This window comes from Indicator indicator, chromosome Z, assembly GCF_027791375.1.
Source record: "Indicator indicator isolate 239-I01 chromosome Z, UM_Iind_1.1, whole genome shotgun sequence".
In the NCBI taxonomy this organism is placed as follows: Eukaryota; Metazoa; Chordata; class Aves; order Piciformes; family Indicatoridae; genus Indicator; species Indicator indicator.
In genome coordinates this window covers 20,280,864-20,308,083 of record NC_072053.1, presented here as the reverse complement: position 1 = coordinate 20,308,083, position 27,220 = coordinate 20,280,864, and the positions used below count along the sequence as shown (strand labels likewise).

Here is a 27,220-nt window from a genome sequence, read left to right as displayed (position 1 = left end):
CCTTCCCTCCAGCATGTCTGCTGCACCACACAGCTTGGTGTCATCAGCAAAGCTGCTGAGGGTGCACTCAATGCCACTGTCCATGGCACCAACAAAGATGTTGAACAAGACTGGTCCCAGGACTGATCCCTGAGGGACTCCACTTGTCACTGGCCTCCACTGGGACATGGAGCCATTGACAGCCACTCTTTGGGTGAGGCCATCAAGCCAGTTCTTTATCCATCTCGTGGCCCACCCATCAAACCCATGTGTCACCAGTTTGGAGTCCAGGATGTGGTGTGGGACTGTGCTGGTTTGAGGCCAGAGAGATCCTCTCTTGCCCCAAGAGGGACAAAAGAATGACACTCACACAAACGGATTGGAGAGTGATGGAAAGTTTACATGGAAAAGCAATTGGTGAAACTATAAAAAACTATAAAGCATGGTGACAAGAACAACCCAAAGCATACAGAGTCCCTTACATAATACCCAGAGGCTTCCCAGCTCTTATCTTCTCCCCACCTGAGGGTATACCCAAACCCCCAGGGCTCTTTCTTCCCCCTCCCCATTTCTAGGCCAGTCTCAGCCTGGCCAGGTCCGAGACTGCCCCCCACACTCCTTTCTCCTCCTGGCATTAGGCCTAGACAGGCCTGAGAGGCCTTGAGATACTCCCCCACCATTACCCGATGAGAGAGCATCTCCCATGGGGGCAGAGAGGGAAGAAAGAGGCAGGGAATGACTTTGCAGATGGATTTACAGGGTGCAGGATTTATGGGTAGAAATACGCTGTTTCCTGTGTCCACCTCATTGGGTTGGAGACTGGAGACACGGAGGTGTAGCTGATGTGGCAGTAACAGCAGGCACCCAGCCTGAACTGCCACAGAGACAGTGTCAAGGGCGTTGCTCAGGTCCCAGTAAATGCTATCAGTTGCTGGCCCCTCATCTATTAATGTTGTGACCTGTTCATAGAAGGCCACCAGGTTTGTCAGGCACCATATTGAAAAATTTCATTCTTTTACTTACTGTAATCAGTTTCTCTAACCTGTTAATTCTTCACACAGAAAATGTATGTCTGTAAAAGTGAAAAAATTAACCATGGCACCCATTAAGTCTTATTTTGAAAATGTTGTATTTTGCAAATGTTCAAACTACTGTTAGGAATAATGAAATAAGTGGTATTATATACATACATGTAATAGTTACTTTTTATAGGTCACTATTTCACCTTTGCTTGAAACAAAAATGTGCTGCTTTCTCACCTGAGCTCAATGATCTCTGCCCCACATTATGTAACACGAAGTGTTCAGCCCATTTCTGAAGTTAAACACTAGTGTTTGTGCCTGCCATTTCTTTACAGTCATAAATTTTATTTACACAAAGCTGAAATTTACTTTTAAATGCTTTTCCCTCCACCGACTATATGCACAGATTGGTTTAAGTTACTTCAACAGCCTGTAGTTCAGTTACAGGTGTGAATCATGATGTTCAGAAGTAATATATAGAAATGCAGCCAGCTCTTCTCCACATTGTCCACAGTAAACATGTTTTAGACTCAGTTAAATTAGCTGATAGTTCATTTGCCTTTACACTTGAAAACATTTATATGCTGAGAAATGATAGTTTCTTGATACAGAAAATTAATTTGGTATTGAAAATTACATCATCTGATAAACCACAAAGAATTTTTCCTCAGCAAAGAGACAGCTTGTTCCCACGCTATACTACACTGAATGGGTTTCAAGCATAGAGACACCTGTCAGATGTGCTTGGTAGGAGTGGAAAGCTGAGGTAAGGAGTTTCCTATATTTAGATAGCAAACTGTTCTTATTTAACTTCAAGGTGTGGGGTTGGCTACTGATAATCTAGTAGCTGACTCCAGTCACCCTCTCCAAGCAAGAAGCATATTGGTGGGAGAAGCAGTTTTGCTTTAAGTCATTGTTGTCTTCGGGCTAAACCAACAGGTTTAGCAGCTACTGGGACGCTCTATCACCCAGAGGTGTAATCTGAATTCTGAGGACATCTAGTGGCCTTTGTCCACTACAGGAAAGCGGTCTTCACAGTGGGTGGCTTCTCACTTGCGTCTTTGTGTTTTAGCAAAGTTCTGCAACACGGCTTCTGGCCTTTACAGGTTGAAGAAAGAGCGAAAATTGCCTCCCATATTGCATTTTCACTTAATAAATTGTGAAGTTATGATACTTTTTCTTGGTTTCTTCTTTCTGGTCTTTGCATCTCCACTTTAGTGCACAATCAAATGAAGTAAAAGCAATTACTTAAACACACAGAAAGTGTAGCATTCTTCAGCTCAGGTGATCTCGAATTCAACATTGTCAGTCTCACATATTCTGAAGTCATGAGATTGGCTCAAAACTCATAAACTTTTAAATATATGTTGGATATTTTCTCTTTGCCTTATGTTTTCAGAACTTTCAGAGGTCAAATATGTTGAACTCTTCTTTGTATCAACAGGGATAAAAGTAATCTTTTTCACTTTGTTTTGGTTACTAAAAGGCTGATAGAATAGATAGATAGATAGATAGATAGATAGATAGATAGATAGATAGATAGATAGTAGATAGATAGATAGAAAGGCTTTTAGACTCAACAAGTCTAAAAGTTAGAGCTTTAAGAAAAGCACCCAATATCCCAAGATGCCAAATAAATGTGCAAGGTTTCTTAATAGTATGGAATTGTAATCCTAGCATTGCTAACCATTCAGAGACCTTCAGGAAGACCTACTTTCTACTCTGTGAGTCAGGTTTTCTCCTTCTGGAGTGGACCTGTAGGTGTTTCTTTATCTTTTTGAGAAATAACAAGAATTCATTAGCCACAATTCAAAAAGGACTTTGGTCAAGCCAAGTGATATGTACTATATGTTACGTATTGTTACTTACAATTTCCTTATGGTGTATTTTTCAGTGCTCTCTTGATCTGATATTTCCTTCTGAGAAGCAGACATCATGAAGCAGAAATTGCCATCATCAGTTGGAATTATTTTGCTACTTGTTCTGACCGCATTGGGACTCACTGGTAAGTACAAGATTTCCCAGAGCATATTTTATTCCTTAAAACACATTCTTTAGAAAAGTCTGAGGCTTTACCTAATCTATCCTGACCACCACTGCAGCCTGTACATATTTAAATTACTTTCTTCTAAAGTTTTGGAGATTCTGGAAACGGCTTAAGTCCTCTTTTTCTCTTTAAAGTACTAACAGAATGATTATATGGTGGTGATAATGAAAGGCACTCACTGTACTCATTCCACACTTGTCACATTGGGAATCAGCAACATATGAATAGTAACATTATTAGAGATAATGGCATGGAACTTCAGTGAAACAAAAGCAAGCTTAGGCTGAAAAGCCACACATTTTGCATGTCAAAATATATGTGGAAGTCAAAATGTTGGTAGAAATTAATAACAAGAAGTCTCAACAGAAAATATTCTTACATGCATTGGGATTGTTAAAGAATATCCAAATAATTAACAAATACATTCAGATCGTCAATAACAAAATATTCCATCCAGACCCTTGATTCCTTCTTATTATTACTTGTCTTACCTAGAGTTTACCACAAATGTGTGCAAATAGTCAAATTTTGGTTCTATTGCAAAGTTTAAGGTGAAATTTAATTTTAAGATGACTTGACAATAAAAATTTAGATATTTCAGGAAAAGACAAAAGGTCATATATTTGCCTCAAGCATCTTCATTTAATTTGGAGAGAACTGTACACTTTTTAAGTAAAAATGAAATTTTCATTTGAAAAAGAGAAGTAAAGTAATTTTAGTAGCTATTTCAGAAGTTTGAGGTAAAAGATATTTACTTTTCTGCAAGTTTTCATCCTTTTTCCAGGCAGATTTATTTACTGAATTCAGTGTATAGCTTCAAATAGTTTTACTGTCCTCAGAAAAGCATTCCTTGCTGAATTTATCATTAAACAATAACCACATAAAAACATTGTCCAACTCTAATATAACTAGCTGGATTTCTGCACTTCCCTAGGTCAGTCATACCCTGGAAAACCTAAGATAATAAGATGTCATTCTCTAGAAAAGGAAACCTTTTCATGTTGGTGGAAGCCTGGCTCAGAAGGAGGACTTCCTACCAATTACACCCTGTTCTACAGCAAGGACAGGTAACAAGCAGTGCATATGTATTCTGTAAGTGATCAAGTGATGATTATGACAGAATGAGAGAATTACAACATTAATTTATCAAAGTGTTTTTATGAATCCTTGTTAAACCTCAAATTTAGAGCTAGATGAGATGAATGGCTTTCAATACTTGGAACAGAACATGACCAGCCTTTCCGTACTGAAACTCAACTAAAATCCCACTGGTCTAACTAAAGACACGTCAAAAGAGCTGTAGTTTGTCAATCCTATCAGAAGGCACAAAGCTTTTAGCTGAATGTGTGTGAATGGTGTGCTTCTCTGAGAAAGGGAGCATCAAGGCACCACAGGGCTGTAGGGGCCTTCCTGGAGCAACAGGGCAAAGCCTTCATCCAGGGCCATTCCCACTACCCCAACCAGTAAGCAGGGCAGGTCGGGGACAACATAGCTCTGGGCATCAGCACCTCCTTTAACATCAGCCTGTGGGATGGGGCTAGTTAGGGGCAGGCCATGACTCGCAAGGGCAGCATTGTGGAGATCAGGAGACCAGCCGTGCTGCGGCAGGATGAAAACGGGAACCAGGCAGTACATGTGGAGGCCCCAGGAAAGCTGGAAGGGGCCTCCCTCCCTGCCCTCAGAACCCTGCCAACAAGCTTGTCTGGTACCAGGAACAGCGAAGCTCCATATGGAGTAAATCTACAAAAAGTCTTTGCTTCCCTTTCTGCATTTGTAGCCAACCTTATGATTTCCATAACAGAGTAAAAATCAGATGTGGGTATTACATCTCAAAATTCAGTGGTGTGGTAAATTCTGTGACTCACTCTTCTTGTTTAAAATGTGTGTATGTTTATCAGCTTTGCTTAACCTGTGCTTCTTCGTATAACTGCCCTTTCTTCCCGAAAACAAGGTGTCTGAGTAGGTCCAAGCAAGCAGGGAGGCTCAGAGATTAAATTTCTGTGAATATATCCAGTGAGGTTCAGAATAGATAAGGTAAAGCCTCAGACTTCCCTGCTTCAATTAATCTCCGAATCATTTGGTATTAACTGATCAAGAAAGATGCAGCTTTTAGTGAAGTTAATACACTCAACAATGATCTGAGAGCATTTATTTTATGAAAGGTCAGTTGTCTCAATCTTGATCAACATAGAAATTTTAATGAACATTTTGAGTCATACCTATCACAGCCCAGAAGAGTCCTGCTTAAGGACGGATAGGAGTGCTTATCTGTATCTGCTGAAGACCAGGCACTGCCAAGCACTTCAGATCAGGGCCATGGTTATAGCTCCTTGTCTCTAGGATACAGTCCCCCTAGTCCCATGTTTTCTTTGTGAAATGGGACCAAACTTCCTGGAAACTAAGAGATCTTGTTATTAGCAGTGCATAGAGCATAAAAGGGGGACTGAAGTGCATCCTTGAACCATGTTGGCTGGTGCTTTAGGTTTGTGCCATTCTTCACACCTGCAATCTCTTCTGAGTGGATCACTCCAGCTTTAACTGAGCACAAAACAATCCCTCTCCTAAAGAAACTGAAGAGTTTATAATGGTAATAGGTTAGACGTAATTAATTAGTTGGACATTTTTTGTTGAGACAGTTGTGATGATGGTCATGGTAAAAAACAGATAAATTAACATCTTGCTGAAAACAAAATGCTCCTCTGCCATAGGGCCTATCAGGTTACTTCCAAGGGGAAATATGTAAAGATCTTTAGTTACTTTCATTCTTTAGTCAGTGGAGTTAATTTGCCTTTTAACTTGCTTTTAAACATTTTTTTTTAATTGCCTGGTGCTACCTCTGGAAACGTCTCTTTTCATTCTTTTGTTGATGTATTTCCTATGTATAAGGAAGGGATAAAAGCATTCATCCTGAAGAGCTGCACTAAAAGTGGCAATGAAGCATTTATGGTAACAGCATTTGATACTCACTAAAATGATTTCCAGAGGTGGGATTATATACAGGTTTAAAATTAAACATTTTAAATTTCTTGCTGCACCTAGGCCGTTACTAGAGTATTATGTGCTTTGCTTCATTTCTTAAGATTTTAACTTTTAAAATCATTTTATTTCAGTGAAGAAAAAATCTATGAATGTCCAGACTACCAAACATCAGGCCCCAATTCCTGCTACTTCGATAAAAACCACACTAATCCCTGGACAATTTATAATATCACTGTAACGGCAATGAATGAGATTGGAAGTAACAGCTCAGAACCTCAGTATGTGGATATGACCTCCATAGGTAAAAAGGGAAGAATTAAATGGAAAGCAAACTAATTGGGCATGTGTTTTTTAATCTCAGAGCAAGTAGTGGTGAAAGATTTCTTTCCTTACGATGTGGGACTTGCTATGACTTTTTACTTACGGATTAATTACATACTTTATTGTCACTTCAGCTTTGGCTGAAAAAATGGTTCCAGTTTCTATTTATCTCCAGTATTTCAATTGGATTCAATAATACTTTTATAGGTTTCTAGCACTTCAGGTTATAAAGCTTTCAAATTAAATTAAAATACCTAAATTTTCCAAATGCAAACTTATTTCTGGCTACTGGCAGTGCAGAACTGGGAGAATAAAAATAATTGCTTAAACACTCTCTGGGCTTTTTGTAGTATTTCATATTTTTAACTCCATTCTCCTTTCTGCATACAGATAATCTATATTGCAATATATGGCATTTTAATTTTGCAAGAATAATAAAATTCTGAGTTGTATTTCCTTAGACTAACAAATCCAGAGTAAAGTCTGAGATTTGCTGATATCACAGCTAATCTATTTTCTGTCAGTAGCCAGTTAAACATTGTTAAGGAGAAAGAACAAACAATCTCTTGTACTATTCTGTTACAGAACTGCTGAATGATCTGAAATTAGTGTGATGAAATACAAAGCCATAAAAGAGGTGACTTATTTGAGAAAAAAATAAATTGTTAATGGCAAACTTTTCATTTATACAGTTCAACCAGATGCTCCTGTGAATCTCTCTCTAGAAACAAAAACATCTACTGGCATAATATACCTTTGGGCAAAATGGTCTCCACCTCCATTAGTTGATGTCAACTCTAATTCACATGTATATCACTATGAGCTACGAATAAAACCCGAGGAAAAGGAAGAATGGGAGGTAATGGGAAAATATATTTATTGTATAAATGCTCTTTTTGGTGATTTCTCTTGTCTGAATTTAACTGGTATTATAAAAATGTTAGTTTCTGTATTGATAGAAATTTAATTCAACAAAATGGTGTGCAGAGACAGTGAGAATTAAGGTAGTTGTATAATTGTCCTAATGTAATATACTAAAAAAATCTGTTTAGTCCACTGATATAATATTTAATTTTAATTTTTGTCAGTGTGTCTGTTCCCAAGTGACACTGTAAAAGATTGCTCAGTTCATACAGTTTAACTCTGATCAGTACCAAATAATTTTTTTGACTCATTAAGATGTAATGAACAGTCAAGGTCAGTATCAGAAATACAACAGATAAATCATGATACTGATCACTTTAAACTGTTACTTGACACTTACAGATTTATAAATATACTTTTGTAATTAATCCCAGAAATATGCTATATACAGATGTTACTATCTTCCTGGAAGAATAGGTTATAAGCACACCCCACGCACTCAGAACTCCAAACTCCCCTGTTTACACTCACTTAGGGAAGGGACATAGATGCTTTAACTTAGTGTGAACCTATGTCCCTTCTTACAGTCTGTGAGAAAGCACTCACAGAGTCACTTGCATACATCCAGGTGTGGATACCTGCCCACTGTAGCCCGCACTGTTCAGAGCACAACCACTCTGTTCTGCCTGGGCAAAGGTCATCATGCTAGAAGAGCAGCTTATGATAGCATCAAACTAAGTTTCAGCTGCTGCTGAAGTTTCCAGTCTCCTCCCACCACTATTACAAATGTTCATGGTTCTTTAATACCATGTTTCAAGATGATCCTTTCTATTTCAAAAGGCTCTCAGTTATTCCCTAATTACCATTTAATTGGGCTGAGAGTCATCATCATCACCCTTTTCAACATTGGGCAAATTTCTCTGTCAGAAAATTGGGGTGTGCTACTCACACATACTATAACCATTGACATTCCCATTTTACTAGGAGTGGGCCACAATAATCCCACAGCTGAGATACCACAATAAAATATTCTCAAAGTAATGGTCAGATGACCTCAGTGCTACCTAAACTGTTGATACCTTAATGAGGGATAAAGCTATGTCTTGAAAGACTTCTGAAGAGAGATTCAAAGCGCCAGAGGACAGCATTTAATAATTAAAACTAGCCACTAAGAAGCATCACACAGCTTATCTGTGAGTTGAACTACCTAGAGTGCTTCTTGTATTGTGGATCTGGCCGAGTCCTGACTTACAGGAAGTCTGCAATTATATATGGTTATGTGACACCCATTTATAACAAAGGCTGTAAGGAAAACCCCAGAAACTATAGACCTGTCAGTCTGACCTTGGTGCAGGGAAATGTCATGGAGTAGAGCACCTTGAGGGTCATCACATGGTACCTCCAGGACAAGCAGAGTATCAGACCCAGTCAGCATGGGTTTTCAGATGACCAAGCTGTGTGGATGTGTTCATCTGCTAGAGAGAAGGGAAGCTTTACATTGGGATCTGGACAGGTTAGATCGATGAGCCAAAGTTAATTGTATGAGGTGTTCGCCAGGGCTCAGTATTGGAGCCAATTCTGTTTAACATCTTTATTAATGACCTTGATGAGGGGATTGAGTGCTCCCACAGTAAGTTTGCAGGTGACACCAAGCCGTATGGGAGTGTCAGTCTGCTGGAGGTGAGGAAGGTTCTGCAGAGAGATCTGGACAGGCTGGATCAATGGGCTGAGGACAAATGGCCAAGTGCCAGGTCCTGCACTTCAGTCTTAAAAACCCCATGCAAAGTCACAGGTTTGGGGAAGAGTGGCTTGAAAGTTGCTTGGCAGAGAGTGAACTGAGGGTACTGGTTGACAGTTGACTGAATAGGAGCCAGCAGTGTGCCCTGGTGGCCAGAAGAGCCCATAGCACCCTGGCTTGTGTTGCAAATAGTGTGGCCAACAGGACCAGGGAAGTGATTGTTGCCATCTATTTGGTACTGCTAGTACCATCATCTCGAGTACTATGTTCAGTTTTTGGCCCCTCACTACAAGAAGGATATTGAGGTGATGGAGCATGTCCAGAAAAAAGCTTGGGGTTGTTCAGCACGGAGAAGAGGAGGTTGAGGGTGGAGGCTGAGGGCAGACCTTACCACTCTCTACAACTACCTGAAAGGAGGTTGCAGCAAGATGGGGGGCAGCCTCTTCTCTCAGGTAAAGAGTGATTGGAAAAGAGAAAATGTACTTAACTTGCACAAGGGAAAGTTTAGATATTAGGAAAAAATTCTTTACCAAAAGGGTTATTGGGCACTGAAACAGGCTGCCCAGGGACAAGGTGGAGTCACTAGATGTCTGGATGAAGTGCTTAGGGACACGATCTAACAGTTGTGCACAGGAAGATGTTAGGTTGGCTTCAAAGATCTGAAGGTCTTTTCTGAACCAGGTGATTCTATGATTCTCAAGTATCGGAATCTCAGTGTCACTGAAATGAGTTTTGCTGTTAAGTTGCTACCTTTGTTTCCTTGTAATTCACATCTTGTAAAACACCTGACTGAAACACCTTTCTTTCAGAAGTCAGATATACAAGCCTACTACTGCATAGTTTATTTGCTAAAATGGCTCAATTCTTTATTATTTTTCCAGTGCATTTTCTTTTCCAGACAATACCTGTTGGAGTGCAGACACAGTACAAAGTGACTAAGCTGAAAGCTGGGGTGAAGTATGCTGTTCAGGTCCGCTGCAAGTCAGACCTTGGAGAATGGAGCAAGTGGAGCTCTGAAAGATGCATTCAGATCCCAAATGGTGAGTTGATGATTACTGTTCTGATTAACAGTCTTTAAATTTCAGCCAGTTTATTGTTGTGAAAGGTGCCTAAATTGCAGCCCTGAAAACCTGATTGTCACACAGATACTTCCCAGTGCTGGAGGAACAACTTAGCACATCTTACTATACTTTGTGTGCAATTGCCTAGTTAATCTTGTTGATCTACTCAGGATCCTCCAGGGTTGGACTCAATGACCTTTGAAGGTCCCTTCCAACTCCTAACATCCCATGATCCTGTGAAAACGGTTATGACAAACAGGCTGGGATTTACTAGGAAGCCACTTCTGACACAGGCATGTCTAAATCATTCATTGTTCCTGGTCTTCTATTTAAAAATCACGTTGATTTCATCTGTAACTGTAGGTAATGTTAATGAGGAATCACTCATTATTAGTAACTGGGCTGAAGGCGCTGCCATGGCTAACAGAGCATAACACTTGCAGCATAATTATCTGCATTTTTTGTGGGCTAAGTAGGCACATTAAACAAGCATGTTGTCTGACACTTTAACCAGGTCATCTTGAATCTTCTTCTGTCACTAATTGTATTAGTCACTATTTGACAAGGAGATTGTTGTACTACTGATAATAGAAAAATACTCTTTAAATGTTCCATTTTCAGGTCTGCCCTAGGCAATTAGTATTTGGAAAATCAATGTCTCTAGCCTAAATAGTAGAAAATATATATTATTGATGTAGTAGGACAATATTTTGCCACAAATACATAACTGCAAAAGTTTCAATCACATCAGGGTTTTGACTAGCATCATCTAATCAAAAATTAAGCATTTTCCTCTGCCCTAATCCAAATGCTTCCTTGAGTCTATAGAAACACCATCAGGAATCCAAATAATTATAAATTGCTTGGCAGCAATCAAGCAAGTAGCCTAAATTCTAAGCATAACGTCACTTTGCAAGGCAACATGAGAGTTGTTCCTTTGTAGCTTTTAAGCTTATGTAGAAAGTAGATGGGTAGCAGAGTATATTTTAAATAATTTTATAGAACCATGTAGCACTACAAGTCAGGAGCTGACCTGTTAGAAGTCAACTCTATGTGAAAAGACATGGGAGACCTGGTGAACAACAGGATGACCATAAGCTAGCGATGTGGCCTCGTGCCCAAGAAGGCCAATAGTATCCTGGGATGCATCAAGAAGAGTGTGGCCAGCAGGTGGAGTGAGGTTCTTCTGCCCCTCTATTCTGCCCTGGTGAGGCCTCATCTGCAGTAGTGTGCCCAGATGTGGGCTCCCCAGTTCAAGAAGGTCAGGGAACTGCTTGAGAGGGTACAGCAAAGGGCTACAAAGATGATTAGGGGACTAGAAAATCTGTCTTATTCATAAAGACTAACAGAATTGGGGCGTTTTAGCATAGAGAAGAGAAGATTGAAGGACCATGTTATCAGTGCAGATACTTAGAGGGTGGGTGTCAAGAGGATGGAGCCAGTCTTTTTTCAGTAGTACCTTGTGACAGGACAAGAGGTAATTGGCACGGACTTGAATATAGGAAATTCCATCTAAATATGAGGAGGAACTTCTTGATGTTGAGAGTGGTACAGCACTGGAAGAGGCTGCCCAGATAGGTGGTGGAATCTCCTCTGGAGTGAATCAAAGACCACCTGGATGCCATCCTGTGCAGACTACTCTAGGAGGGGAGGGTACACTAGATGATCTCCAGAGGTCCCTTCCAACCCCTATCATTCTGTGATTCTGTAAACCTTCTATGAGAGCAACTGAGCATCCCTTATGAGATTTGGAGTCAGAGAAAAGCCACAGCCTGGGAATTAAAACTGTAGCACAGCTACAGTGGGAAAGGATTTTGAACCCAGGTCAATAGTAACAGTAAAAGTAACAGGCTGCTGCCCTAACCACTGAACCATGCTTCCTTTCCTATACTACTACGAAGGAAAACTTTCTCTTTCCTTGCAGGAAAAAAAGAACAAAACCAAACAAAACCAAACCACAAACTTCCTGTGCTCTGCTCAACATTCAGGTTTAACCTAATGAATTAAACTTAACTAATTAATTCATTTACTTTTCTCCTACAGGACAGTCACCTCCTGAAAAGCCTACAATAATAAAATGCCGTTCTCCAGAAAAGGAAACATTTACTTGTTGGTGGAAACCTGGTTTAGATGGCGGACATCCCACTAACTACACATTGCTTTACAGCAAAGAAGGGTAATAAACTCAGTATTCAGTGTTTTGCATTTAAGAGATGTAATTTTCTATAGCACAGGGTTTTGTCCAAGTGACATATTTTGAAATAGCTCTAGCAGCACCATATTTAAGGTTGAAATAGGTTATCTTTAGCATGTCAGATTTTTCAAATTTATGTTAATTCCTCCGCCCTGAAAGATGAACTGCCTTGAAAGTAATCACAGCACAGCAATTACATAATACTATGCAATATAAATTGACAGTCCTGTAGCCCTTTGATCATGCAGCCCCAGAAATAAAACCTTCTAAATTTACCAGATATTAAATTTTTCATCTTCTGATAATGCTTATTTTGCACAAGTATTTATAGGTCATGAATACCTCCTGGCTTCTGCAAGAATCTTATATTCTGAAAGTGTAAACATTAATCTTAAAGGTGTAGTCAATATTTTGTTTGGGTCCTCTGAAGTATGTTTGGGTCCTCTGAAGTATTTTTGGGCCACCTAGAATTTCTCAGCCTGACCTAACTGGATGCTAAACTCTGTACTTGTGAGCTGACAGCCAGGTCTTAGTGGAAAAAGACATATAGTGGTTCAAAGAGCAAGGGCAAAGAGTGAGATACACAACCACAACTTTCTGTTTTGTTATTGTGCATCTCAGAGGAGCATGGACACAAGTACTACATACTCAGTTTCCTCTCCTATCCCTTCTCACTTTGAAAAACTTGGGAATGTATTTGGGAGACAGGTGCAAAGTAGATTTTTTTGAGAAACAATTGATGAAAGGCCAAAATAAATTCTGAAAGCATATTAGTGCAATATGTGGAACTTATGTAAGTGTCCAAATAGAATCATAGAATCAGTCAGGGTTGGGAGGGACCACAAGGATCATCGAGTTCCAACCCCCCTGCCACGGGCAGGGACACCTCACACTACATCAGGCTGGCCAGAGCCTCATCCAGCCTGGCCTTAAACACCTCCAGGGATGGGGCCTCAACCACCTCCCTGGACAACCCATTCCAGGCTCTCACTACTCTCATGGGGAAGAACTTCTTCCTCATGTCCAGCCTGAATCTCCCCACTTCCAGCTTTATTCCATTCCCCCTAGCCCTGTCACTACCTGATAGCCTAAAAAGTCCCTCCCCAGCTTTCTTGTAGGTCCCCTTCAGAAACTGGAAGGCCACAATAAGGTCACCTTGGAACCTTCTCTTCTCCAGACTGAACAGCCCCAACTCTTTCAGTCTCTCCTCATAGCAGAGGTGCTCCAGCCCTCTGATCATCCTGGTGGCCCTTTTCTGGACACGTTCCAGCATGTCCATATCCCTCTTGTAATAGGGGCTCCAGAACTGGATGCAGTACTCCAGGTGGGATCTCAGCAGAGCTGAGTAGAGGGGGAGAATCACCTCCCTTGACCTGCCGGCCACACTTCTCTGGATGCAGCCCAGGATCTGGTTGGCTTTCTGGGCTGCAAGTGCACATTGACAGCTCATGTTGAGCTTCTCGTCCACCAGCACCCCCAAGTCCCTCTCCTCAGGGCTGCTCTCCAGCCAGTCACTGCCCATCCTGCATTTATGCTTGGGATTGCCTTGACCCAGATGCAGGACCCTGCACTTGGTCTTGTTGAACCTCATGAGGTTGGCTTGTGCCCACCTCTCCAGCCTGTCCAGGTCCCTCTGGAAAAATTACAAAAGCTTGTGTCGAGGGCTGATTCTCAATAGATCACAGCCAGGGAGCTGCTCTGCTACGTTCGAAACCCTGACCCAGAATCAGGTCGCCTACGAAAGATTTAGCACCGGGTGCCCCACGATCATGTGGTACGAAACGGAGGAGAGGCAGCACCACATCTGTCCACCCCTCCAGTCCCCAGCAACGAGCAGCTTTCCCCACCGGGCGCCGCCCCACGCGCTGTCGGCGCTGCGGTATCGCTGCGTCTAGGCGGGATTCTGACTTAGAGGCGTTCAGTCATAAGCCCGCAGATGGTAGCCTCGCGCCAGTGGCTCCTCAGCCAAGCGCACGCACCAGGGGTCTGAACCTGCGGTTCCTCTCGTACTGAGCAGGATTACTATTGCAACAACACATCATCAGTAGGGTAAAACTAACCTGTCTCACGACGGTCTAACAAACATTGAAAACACTCAGTTTTTAATAGATGGGTTAGAAAGCCTTAGCAATCACTTCCTCTACCTCTCTGGAAACTATAAGTGCTATGCAGTGGACAATGGCATTTGAAAAAAACTTCACTCTACTAGCTCACTGCTGCATCTATAACTGCCTAAATCCTTCAGGTTTTGCAGTCTGTTTTGTGGCGAAATGCTTAGCACAGTCTCTGGAATCCTGAAATGCCAGTAATCAAAGTCAGGTGTTTTGGTCTGTGTAACCCAATCACGGTGATTCTTTCATTTCAGAGAAGAACAAATTTATGAATGCCCAGATTACAGAACTGCAGGACCCAATTCATGCTACTTTGATAAAAAGCACACGTCTTTCTGGACCATATACAATATTACTGTGAAGGCAACTAATGAAATGGGAAGTAATATCTCTGATCCTCATTATGTGGATGTTACTTACATAGGTAAGAGACTAAAAGTCACAAATAATTCAAAATTATGGGGTTTGACAAAAGAATTTTAATTCCAGGTCTTCTCATAGATAGTATTATATCATGGTGGAAAATTTGTATGAAAAAAATAAGGTCTTATCTGATGTAAAAATAAATCAATATTCATCCCTTTACCATTTTATTCTCAAAGGAAGCCTGACAATGCTAAAAGCTTTAAAACTGCAAACAGATAACCAGTTATTTGTTTTCCAAATAGGAAACATCATCCTGCTAAAATATTTTTCCACTCTACTAGCAAGAGAAATCAGATTGATCTTTTAACTGCTTGTAACTACTAACTAATACTTCAATTTGATCACCTAAAAGTAGTTTCCAGACCCAAGAGAAGCTAAACTAATGGTTTATAACAGTGAATTGATAATCCCTTTTCTCAGACTTTTTCCTCTGTAGACAAAGTATTTAGTTGTTGTTGTTGTTTGGTTTGTTTTTTTTTCCAAAGAGAATGGAATATTCTCACCAATAATCATTTTGTTGTCAAGGATCTGGCTGCCAGAAGTCTGGAAACTAGAAAAGACCTGCTGAAGAGAAGAGTAGATTTTACTTCTGTGTCCTGACTTAATCATAGAATTATAGAATGGTTTGGGTTGGAAGGGGACCTTAAAGATCATCTAGTTTCCACTACCCACTCCCCCCCCCCCCGCCAGCCATGGACAGGGACATGTTCCACTAGACCAGGCTGCTCAAGGCCCTGTCCAACCCAGCTTTGAACACTTCCAAGGAGGGGGATCCACAGCCTCCCTGGGCAGCCTGTTCCAGTGTCTCACCACCCTCACTGTAAAGAATTTCTTCCTAATATCCAGTCTAAATCTGCCCTCTTCCAGTTTTAATCCATTCCCCCTTGTCCTATCATTACAAGCTCTTTATGAAGTCCCTCTCCAGCTTTCTTGTTCACCACCTTCAGGTACTGTAAGGCTGCTATTAGGTTACCTGGAGCCTTCTCCTCTCCAGTCTGAACAGACCCAGCTAGTGCATCCTGTCCCCAGAAGGGAGGTGCTTCAGACCTTTGATCGTCTTCACAGTACTCCTCTGGATCCTCTCCAGCAATTCAATGTCCTCATGTTGGGAGCCCTAGAACTGGATGCTCAGTAGTGTCCTCCAGGTGGGGTCTCACAAGACCAGAGTACAGGGAGGGAATCACTTCCCTTGTCCTGCTGGTCACACTTCTTTTGATGCAGCCCAGGACATGGTCACCCTTCTGTGCTGCAAATGCACATTGCTGGCCCATGTTGAGTTTTTCACCAGCTGACACACCCTTCTCCTCAAGACTGCTGTCAAGCCACTTCTCACCCAGCCTATATTTGTGCTTGGGATTGACCTGACCGAGGTGTACAACCTCACACTTGGCCTTGTTGAACTTCATGAGTTTGGCTTGGGCCTACTTCTCCAACCTGTCGCAAGTCCCTCTGGATGGCATTCTTTCCCTCCAGCATGTCAAGTGGAACACACAGCTTGGTGTCATCCACAGACTTGCTGAGGGTGCACTCAGTCCCACTGTCCATATCACCAAGAAAGAGGTTAAACAGTGCTGGTCCCAGTACTGACCACTGAGGGAGACCACTCATAACTGGTCTCCATTTGGATGTTGAGCTGTTGGTTTCAACTGAGTGCATCCACCCAGCTAATTCCACCCTTCAAATCCCTGTTTTTCTAATTTAATGACCAGCATGTCATGCAGGACAGCGTCAAATGCTGTACACAAGTGTATGTGGATGGTATCAGTTGCTCTTCCCTTACCCAGTGATGCTGTAACTTAATCATAAAAGCCCACCAAATTCACCAGGTATGATTTGCCCCTGGTGAAGCCATATTGGCTACCATCACTCACCTTTTCTTCATTTGCTCTATGCCTTAGCAAAACTTTCAGGAGGATCTACTCCATGATCTTGTCAGGCACAGAGGTGAGACTGACTGGCCTATAGTTTCTGGGGTCTTCCCTTTTTTCCCTTTTTTGAGGACGGGGGTTATGTTTCCCCAGTCAGGAGGACCTTCACCAGAATGCCATGACATTTTAACTATGATGAAGCTTTGCATCAGACAGTAGTGAAATACATCTATGACATGCAGGAACTACACCTCTGAACTAAGGAAGCTATATCAAGACTATCATAAACTTGCATTCTATTTTGGTTTATTTTTGAGTTGTAAACTGAGCTTTACTATTATTGGTTTATTTTTAAATGCCCTTAAGTATTCATGTATGGATTTTGCTGCTGTGTTTTCTGAATGTAAAGATGGCAGGGGCTAGGGGAAGGCAAGTTTAATCAGCTACATCTGTGTTTTTAGAATTCTTAAATATATATGCCAACTTTAATAAGATTATAATAAAACAACTTTCATCACAGAGCATTAAAGATGTTACCTTTGAAACATAGCTCTCAGTAACAGCAACCATAAATGGAATTGTAAGAAAAAATTATTTCTAATGATAAATTATTAAGACAAATGAGCTCAATATATTTGCTGTTCTTTGGGTTTGGTTGGGTTTTTTGGGTTGTTTTTGTTTTTTTTTTTTTAATTCATTAATCCAGGCTTACTTTATAATGAAAATCTTGATCCCTGTATTCCAGCGCCAATTCTGAATTGCTAGGCACAATGGAGGTGATGACTTACCATTCACACTATTGTTTACTTCTTCTGAAGATGTAAAGGAAAATAATTTAGATTCTTACTGTCATTTCCTTTATTTTAACAGTACAGCCAGATCCTCCTGTGAATGTAACTCTGGAATTAAAAAAAACAGTAAATAGAAAGCCATATTTGGTCTTGACATGGTCTCCACCACCACTAGCTGATGTCAGATCTGGATGGCTTACCCTTGAATATGAGCTGCGACTAAAACCTGAAGAAGGAGAGGAATGGGAGGTAAGGACGTTGCAAGATTTTCCTAGACTGTATCTTCTGACCAATTATATTTTGTCACCCAGGTCCCACACCTGAATATGATGAAGTAGGCACACTCAACAGCTCTTTTTTCTAAAGAGCTTGTGTGATCTATGATTTCCTATGGAATACACTATTGCTGTGTGATAACAGGTGATAAAGTACTTTTTAAAATTGTGGTCATTATATATTATTCCTATTTGCATTACAGATGAAATTGTTCATTCTTATTTAATTGGGTTCCTTTTGTGATAATTTATTCTTCACCACAAGTACTTCTTAAGTAGCAGAAAGCTCAGTGATATTACATAAAATCGTTTAAATTTGTACACATAGCCATTAAGTGATCATTTTCATGGCCATATCATCATCATCATCATCATCATCATTGTCCATAACCACGATCTGTAACTCAGATAACTGGGTGGCAAATTAAAGACTCCATCTATTGGTATTCAGCTGCATGCCTTTCTGGTCTGCTGCAATACTTCCCAGCCATTTTTGTATCTCCTCTGCCCCTCCTCCTACCACTGCACTTACCAACCGTCTGGCCAAGGTGCAACCAACTCTACATTCCTTCTTTTCTCTCTGCATTTTCTTCCCCAATCTGTTTTTCTTCCCTTTTTCTTCTCTGACTATTGCAGTTCCCACCATTACCACAGTTCCTCCCTATCTGCCATACACTCATGATGTGATTTTGTAGGAGCTTAGTTTGCACAGTATACTAGAGTCAGATCTCTTTCCCACTGAATTATATTAGAAAACTGAACTATAGAAATAAATGTTCCGTTATTCCATGTCTGCATAGCAATTACTAGGAAGCTATGCAGGTACTTTCTATATTCCCAATTTGGTTATCAAGACTTAAACCTACCTGTGACTTTCATAGAAAAATGTCTCCATTTATATTCATTTTATGATTTTGATTTAATGTCCAGGCTATTTTTGTTGGACAGCAAACACAATACAAAATGTTTAGTTTGAATCCTGGAAAGAAGTACATTGTACAGATTCACTGCAAACCAGACCACCATGGATCATGGAGTGAATGGAGCTCAGAAAAGTATATTCAGATCCCTACTGGTGAGTGACCAGGCGCTCCTTTGGTAATTGTTATTACATGGAAGTCCATGTAATGCTTTTATTTAGCTCCTTGTGGCACCTGTGACGATTGACACCCCATACATTCCCTAAGACAGGTAAGAATATCATTGCCAAGCTAACTGCATTCTCAGCGTTCCCACACCTGAGTAGCTTTCCGTTTCATTACTTTTTGGAGTTAAGAAGATGAAGCAGTTTATTTACTTATTTAAACCATGTCCTTCCTGTTACTGTCATTTTTGTTTTTCATGATGGTAGGTTTTAATTAAAAGAATGCCAGTAATGGCATTAAAACTGCTACACAGACAACAGTCAAATGGTAACAGCTCTTCATTACTCTTTACATGGAATGAATTTGAAATATATTCTTAAATGTAAAAAGTGTCATGCTACAATAGAAATCCTTAATAATAATAGAATCATAGAATTGTCAGGGTTGGAACAGACCTCAAGGATCATCCAGATCTAATCCCCCTGCCATGGGCAGGTACACATCCCACTAGATCAGGCTGTCCAGGGCGACGTCCAGCCTGGCCTTAAAAACATCCAGGGATGAGGCTTCCACCACCTCCCTGGGCAACTTGTTCCAGTGTCTCACCACCCTTACGGTGAAGAACTTCTTCCTAACGTCTAATCTAAATCTCCCCTCCTCTAGCTTGGATCAATTCCCCCTCACCAGCTTTCCTGTAGGCCCCCTTCAGATACTCGAAGGCCACAGTAAGGTCTCCTCAAAGGCTTCTCTTCTCCAAACTGAACAACCCCAACTCTCTCAGCCTCTCTTCATATATCTTTTTTCCAATAGTTTATGTCCTGCACAGTGCCATTAATATAAAATATATTTATTGTAAAATATTCCAATAATTACTGAGATTCATCTATGCTATTAAAGGCCTCTAGGTTCAATACCAAAGTGGGCAGTTTAGACCAATTTTCAAAATAAAAGTAATCTGAGACTTTTTTTTTTTTTTGCATGCTGACTACACATATGCTAGATGTGTGTCCTTAAATAATTCTGTTTGTTTCCTAGACTTCAGAGTAAAAGATATGGTTGTGTGGATCATCGTTGGTGTCTTAACGTCTCTTATATGTTTAATCATGAGCTGGACAATGGTTTTGAAAGGGTACAGGTAAGTCACCAATTTCACAATTGCATAGAGTTGAAAATCTCAGCAAACTTTTCAAACATAGATTCTAACATCTGATTCAATTTCCTATTGATTTTGTGTTCTCTTATAAACTTTAAGTTAGAGATACTTGACTTTAAATTCACAACTGATAAAGAGGTATTTCTGGGTTTTAGGGAAACCAGGCTAAATTCTCACTTTGTAAAGTCATGTCTCTATTAGATCTGACCACCTTGGTTAGCCATTTAAGTGTCCAAGCAAACATTATTTGGAGTATCTCTACTCCTATAGAAGACATGTTTTTTGGGTTTGCCCTAATTTCCTAAGGGAAACAAGGTTATATTATGAGATTGCCTTTCTGCTCACCTGTCTGTCAAATTCCCCAAATAATTTATTAGAACACTGGCTAATTTCAGTCAAACCTGAAAGTGAAAGGTGTTGCCAAGACTGTAACTTTTTTGTAAGTCGTGCAAAAAATACTGGCTGAGTAGAAGAAAGAGGTAGAAACTGTTGATGGAAAAGCCATCAGAAGTCATTCATCGTACAGTTTAGCAGTAGTCAGCTAATAATCGCATATGTAGATACAGGCTCATTAATCCTCCTGAACTGTGCCCCACCTAGCTGATTCTTGGCCAGTGATGAAGTTAGCGATACTAGTGAACTGGAGTATAAGGGGAAGAGGACAATAAATGGCCATTAGCAGTGTCACTTTCCCAGTTGAGTAACTTTTGTACTGTTCTCTTTCTTACATGTCCATCCAAGGGTAACTTACGAACTGCAACTGGATTTGTAAAATACTTGGCTTGAGAGTGAGACAGCAGAGGTCCAACAAGGACCTCTCATATGGGAGAAGCATTTAAAATGTGACTCACATCCTGAGGAAATGGTAAACACATAGAAAGATATTGGACCATACTTATAACTTCTGTGTTTATTCTGTTTTTTTTTCAGAATGATAGCCTTCATCCTACCACCAGTTCCTGGACCAAAGATAAAAGGCATAGACACACATCTGTTAGAGGTGAGTACCACAGAAGAATTCACCATTACTTGCTTTTCCAAATTAGGTACCAGAAAACACAAACACCATAATGATTTTTTAGCCAGATTCAATTAATTTAATCAATTAAAATAAGTGACAGTTTCAGGCTGATTGTGTGGAGGGTATGTGTGAGACAGTCTTGCCTTGCATTACTGGTAGGGTACTTTGGAGAAGACAGTCTGTGACCACAGCTGTTCCCTGAGACACCACAAGAGCTAATACTTGTGTGATCATCCCAGCAGTTCTTACGCACATTGCTCTCCACAGTTTCTTGGCATGCCAAGGAGACACAATTTGGCTTTTTATCAGTGTGCTCCATTTTTTTCTTGTTAAACCCATGAGACCCATAAATACTAAAAGCACCTTTGGCCTTCCATTTTGGAAACATAAATTCTGGGATTGTCTCCCCACTGAGGGAACTCAATAATTATTTCTTATTCTTCCTCTATTTTCTGCAGCAGTAGAAATCAAGCTAGTTTAAGTCTAGTGACATAACTATGAAAAGTATTTGTTTATTAAATGTGTAGATTGTTCACAATTATTCTAGTCATGTAAACCTTAAGGTTAACTGTCAAAAAATATATCTTATTTATTATGCCCTTAGAGAGGAAAATCCGAAGAATTATTGAGTGCTCTTGGTTGCCATGATTTCCCTCCAACATCAGACTGTGAGGAACTACTGATAGAGTATCTGAAGGTAGAGGACAGTGAGGATCAGCAACTTATGCCAAGCCATGACAATGGTCATCCCAATAAAAATGCAAAAATGTTACCCAAAGAAAGAGACAATGACTCAGGCCGAGGGAGCTGTGACAGTCCCTCTCTGCTTTCTGAGAAGTGCAGGGAATCTCATGCCCTTCCATCAATACTTCAAACAAAAGATGTAAGAAATGGTCAAGAAAATAAAGGAGGAAAAAGGACCTGGCAAACTCAATGTATAGCCTCAGAAAAGAAAATACTCCTTTTTGACAATGAGACTACAAAATCATCCACATGGCCTGCAGCTCTATTACCTAGTAATCAGCCTGCTGTATTTGCCTACCACAGTACTGTAGATGCACATAAGATAACACTGAGTACCACAAATGTGAACATTGCACCAATTTTGATGGGAAATGAAGAAAAGCATGGGTCACAATGTGCTATCACTGAAACTGTCCACAATGATGTGGAAAAGCAAAGAGAGAATTTACATTCCAAAACAGACCAAGCTACAGTGCAAATCAAACAAAACAGATCTGATGGCAAGTTACCTTTTTTGAATCCTGAACTAATGGATTATGTAGAAGTTCACAAAGTCAGACAGGATGAGGAGCCAGCACTATTACTGAAACATAAAGAAAACAGTGGAAAGACTGAAAAATACACTGTTCCAGGACCAAGCAAAGAATACACCAAAGTCTCAACAGTTATGGAGCATAATATTCTAGTATTAATGCCAGATTCACGCCTCCAGCACACATGTACATCTCAAGAACCTGCAATGGAAATATTTCAGAACCTCCAGCAAGGTGAAGCTGAGAAAAATATGAGCTACTGTCAGACAGTTCTAAGGGAGTGCAAAAGAGACAACAGTGGGTCAGACTACATGGACCCATCTTCCTTTATGCCCCCCTTTAAATAACCAGTAGTTACAGTACATACTTACTACCTATGTACCATAAAACAAAACCAGAGAGTAAATAGTTCCATTAAAAAACCTAGCCTCCTAAGTGTATTATACAATGAATAAAGTAAACTGTGGGTTGAGGTGACAATCATGGAAGCAAACCTTGAATCATTAACAAGTTTCTGACACAGGGAAATGAGGAAATGGATATTATCTGCCATGAAAAACACACTGTAAACTCATTACTCAGCTCTGTGGATCTTCTCTTAGTTGATTAATCCTGAGGGAATGCTGCAGATTCAACAAAGATGAAAATGGATATGGCTCAATCAGTACACTACAGTGATCTGAGCAGTTCCTAAATCAGATAAATTATTGCAAAACAGCATTCTGATCTACAATGTATTTTCTTCGAAGTGTATTATGAAAATAGATTGTTTCCTTTATATTTTTTCTCAATCCTTAAGAAAAAATCTGTTATATATATGACAAATAATATATAAAAGAGAATATATTCAACAAACTACAGTAAAATAAATTCTTCTAAATGTATTTTTGCTTTGATTCAATGTGACAGAACTTTGCATTCCACTGATATCTTAGTCCAGTCAAACCAAACATGAAAAAATAGGACAATATTTGATATACTGCCTTACTGTATAGGATATAGAATTCTACTTTAATACAGACCCATATGTTTAACAATGTATTTTTAAAGGCTATTTTTCTAACACCAAAAAAAAAAAAAAAGGGCAAAACAAAATATTTTTTAATTTCCCAATGCTATTTAGCTACTTAGGAACTTTTCTGTTTCCTTCTGCTTAGAGAGTGGTAACAAGTAAAGCTAACATTTCTATACAAATAATAAACTTTATACTAATTAAGAATATGAAGTAATTTTTAAACTATATTTCTAATATATTGCAGATGTATTACTATTTGAATTGTAAATTATTTATTTCACATGTTTTTTATCAACTGTAATTATAAAATTAAAATAGAATCTAGGTTTTCAGAGCAAAGCTTCTTTCCCACTGATGCCAGTCATGAATGGAATGGTGTTCAGCATCTTCAGGCATTGCACTTTTTGCTAAACCTGCAAGGAAAGTCTGAAGTTAGATTTCTCATAATTAATTTAATCCATCCCCCAAAGACAGATTACGAGGCATAATGCTAGAGCTCAGATGAAACAGTGGTGAAAAGGAGGAAAGGAGTCCATGTCCTTGGGCTGAACAGATGTTCCCAGAACCACAGTGGAAACAGTGAGGATTCCTCATATCCCATGTACTGAAAGGGCTCTGAACTTTCTGTGGTACTTCCTCGCTTGAAACAAAAGTTCAGTTTACTCAAGGACAAGGTGACCAAGTGATGACTGACTAAAACTAGGCCAAATATTTAGCCTGTATCACTAGCTTCAGGGGAAACTGGAAGCATAAGGTAAGGGAAAGTGTACTGTTCATGTGTGACAAGAGTCCATTTACTATAAGAGCTCTCTTCTGTTCTTGTCATTCCTGAACGGCTTAACATTTCTCCACTTTTTCCTGATTTTATGCAATGAGCAGCCTTTCTGCCACATCAGTTAATCTGCTGCAGAGCCAGCCAAAAGAGACTTTCAGATTTTGAAGGTATGGCAAATTATATTCTCACCATCTTACTTTCACGCCATGGAACTGCTCAAGTGCGGATCAGTAGAGCTGTCTATCCCTCCTGCTGGCAGGACTTTAGTCTTTAATTATCTGTGTGTCTGTAGACATGGTTAATATATACTGTAACATCTGCTTTAGGCATCAAATTTAGAGCGTGTGTCCTATATATATAGGCAATGTACTGCCCACTTCCAGAGGCTGATGGGAGCAGTCTGGATGCTCTGCTGAATGTGTAGGGAGGTATCTTAGATTCTTAATTTATCCACTTATTTAACACTTGAAGACATCAAGTGGCTACTCCAGAGAGCAACCAAATATTAAAAATTTTAGTTATAGTTAACAAGGCAATTTTACTGTAGTCTTTATAGTATATTTTATGGATTTACTAGAGATGTGAAACGTACTACAAAGAAATCATCCTCCTATCAGTCAAAACTGGAATGTTTTGCAGGGCAGCAGCTTGTCTGTGTGTATTCTCTTTCTGACAGTGCTTCATTTTCACGTCAGTTTTGTGACTGAATCTGACAGAGCTGATCCAGATTAGACACATAGCCTTTCTTTACACAGATAGCCATATCTGAGCCAAGCTGTTTTTTTCTACTCTAATGCTGTGCATAAAGACATACTGCTACACCCCTTTCGTGATGCATCTGGTGATGCGAAGGTGGTATAGAATTTTAGCAAGCCACAGCCTAAAGATTTCCCTTTATAGTGGATTTCTTATGGCAAAACATAGGTGACTGTATACAGAGAGATAAACCAAAGAAAGCATGGGATAAGGTGCCAGCAGCAGGCTGTTGCTTTCATATTGGTTACATTGGACCTGCGGCAAAAAGTCACAACTCCAAGAAGATTTGAAGTGTATGATTCATCCTGCCTACGTGCAGGTATTTCTGTATGTACCTCTAGTAATCCACACAGAAAGAGAACTGAGTGGAAGAGTTTCTATGGTTTGCCATAAATAGGTACCGATTATGCAAAAAACGTAGCTGTAGCCTAAGTTGCATTGTGAGATGTAGATTCTCTGCCACCTTTGCTGCTGAATGCCTCAATATGCCAAATCACCACGACTTTCTGTGAAAAGGGAAATTCAGACAGAGTGGAAAGGTGCATTTTGCTCATTGCTCTGAGACAGCTAGCTCTTTTAGGGATTTGCTAGCTAAATAAAATTTGAAGACAATTTTTGTAAATATATTTCCTTCTTTAATCTAAACAAATGTGAAAGTTGATTACTTTTCCCTTGAATTTTCTTTTATTATTCAAAACACCTTGTTACTCCCAAGGTGGGATCAACAACTTCTGAAAGTGGCCTTTAAAACCTGAAAGCACAGTAAGAAGAGAATAAACCACTGTTCTGTAAAATCAGAATAACCCTCAGTTAAGTGTGTGGGCCTTTGGATGTCCAAACACTTCATTATTTATGTTTGTAAAAGTATTTTTACTTGCAGTTCTTTAAGAAACATTTTCTATATTAGGAGACAGATGACATTTTGCCACAGCTGTATACAGCCTATTGCTGTAAAATTGTGTCATACCAGTGGGGAATAACAGACTCGTGACACAGAATTTACCCCAGAAACAGGGATTAGCCCTCCAGCTCTTGCACCATTAGTTAAATTTCTCATTTGGAATAATTAGTAGAAAAGCCTGAACAATGTTTCCAATGTCAAATTTATGCATGTGTCATTTAAAGTGTGAATTCCTTTTTGACAGCATAAAACCCCTAAAAGGAAGTGTAAAGGCTCTTCAGAAGTAATCAATTTTATAAAATTAATAATTTGAATATAAATATTTATAATTAATTACCTTTCCTTTGGACTCAGATTAATTTTATTAACAGTTTTTCTTCAGTACTGACATATATGACTCATTATTTTCAATTTTCTAATCAGGCATTTTTATTTAGCAAAACCATACCTGATGTACAATTTTAAGTGTAGTATTCCTGAGTTTTAAAGAAATATGATTTATTGAAGTGGGACATGTTCTCCCAAAACTCACTGTCACATGAAATACAGGCTCAAAGAATGGTCTTGATGATACTATGTAACTGTAAAGATTATTTTACAAAAATACAGTAAACTGACTCTATATAATACTAGTAAGATGATATATGTGTTTATGGAACAAACTGTAAAACAAATATATAATGATATTTAATTTATGTTAAAGCAGTGGATTCTGTGGTATATCTGTTTATATGTCTATGTTGAAATGGCTGAAAAATATACAATTGCTTTAAATGTCATTTAAGTATTTAGAGTGCAGTAACAGCAGGTGTTCAAAATGAATTATCAGAATTCTTTTGTGATCTCTGAGGCATTGTATATCTGGGGTTCACATCATAAAGCCTGTAAACATTTTCCATAATTTGTCATTAACTCAAAGCAATTTGAAGGTGTTGTGCAAAGAAACCAAAGTCATCAAAGCTAGCTGATAGATAACACACATCTTCTTACAAAGCCATAAAGCCAAATGAAATGACAAAGTGTTATAAGATCAGGCATCATACTGTCAAAGAATTGCTACCTCAGATTTTTTTTTCTCTCCCTTCAAAAAAAGGCAGACAAAGCATTTTACTTTGTGTGTGAAATTGTTCTATCAAGATTTTAGAAGTCTGACTTCTAATGTTCAAAATATTTTTGCTAATTAACAGCTTGTTGTGGAATCATCATTTGTGTTGCACTGGTAGGAGGAGGATGGGATATTTTAGATGTGTAGCAAAAGGAAATGTTTTTAACATGAAAGAATAACAGCGGCATTTCCATCTCGTTGTGAAAGCCATATGGCCCAGCTTGGCAGCCCAGCATGAGACCCTTTCATGGGCTGAAAAATTTTGTACCACTCTCTGTGCTCCCAGCTTACTAGGACTCAGTGAGCTGAGTTGTCAGAGATGCTCTGATTATGGCTTTCAGCAGTGGAACTAAGCTTTTATCAGTACTTGCTATTTAGAAATACTTGTTTTCAGCTGAATTCCTGAGAAGTAAATCTTCAAACTCTGTCCCTAAATGTGAGAAAATGGAGACTAGC

At 39.5% G+C, this 27,220-nt stretch overlaps 1 protein-coding gene across 2 annotated transcripts; it reads left to right on the top strand.

Annotated features, from left to right (window-relative positions):
* The first annotated feature begins 2,936 nt into the window (after positions 1-2,936).
* On the top strand, positions 2,937-22,559 carry PRLR (prolactin receptor). Of its 2 annotated transcripts, XM_054397268.1 has the most exons (13): positions 2,937-3,006; positions 3,983-4,115; positions 6,159-6,328; positions 7,041-7,207; positions 8,467-8,469; positions 9,849-9,990; positions 12,055-12,187; positions 14,571-14,740; positions 17,481-17,650; positions 18,607-18,751; positions 19,797-19,896; positions 20,845-20,914; positions 21,540-22,559. In XM_054397268.1, the coding sequence occupies exons 1-13, from the start codon at positions 2,937-2,939 to the stop codon at positions 22,557-22,559; spliced, it is 2,493 nt and encodes an 830-aa protein (XP_054253243.1). The 2 variants fall into 2 exon arrangements, with proteins under 2 accessions (XP_054253243.1, XP_054253244.1); XM_054397269.1 differs by lacking the exon at positions 8,467-8,469.
* The last annotated feature ends 4,661 nt before the right edge of the window (positions 22,560-27,220 follow it).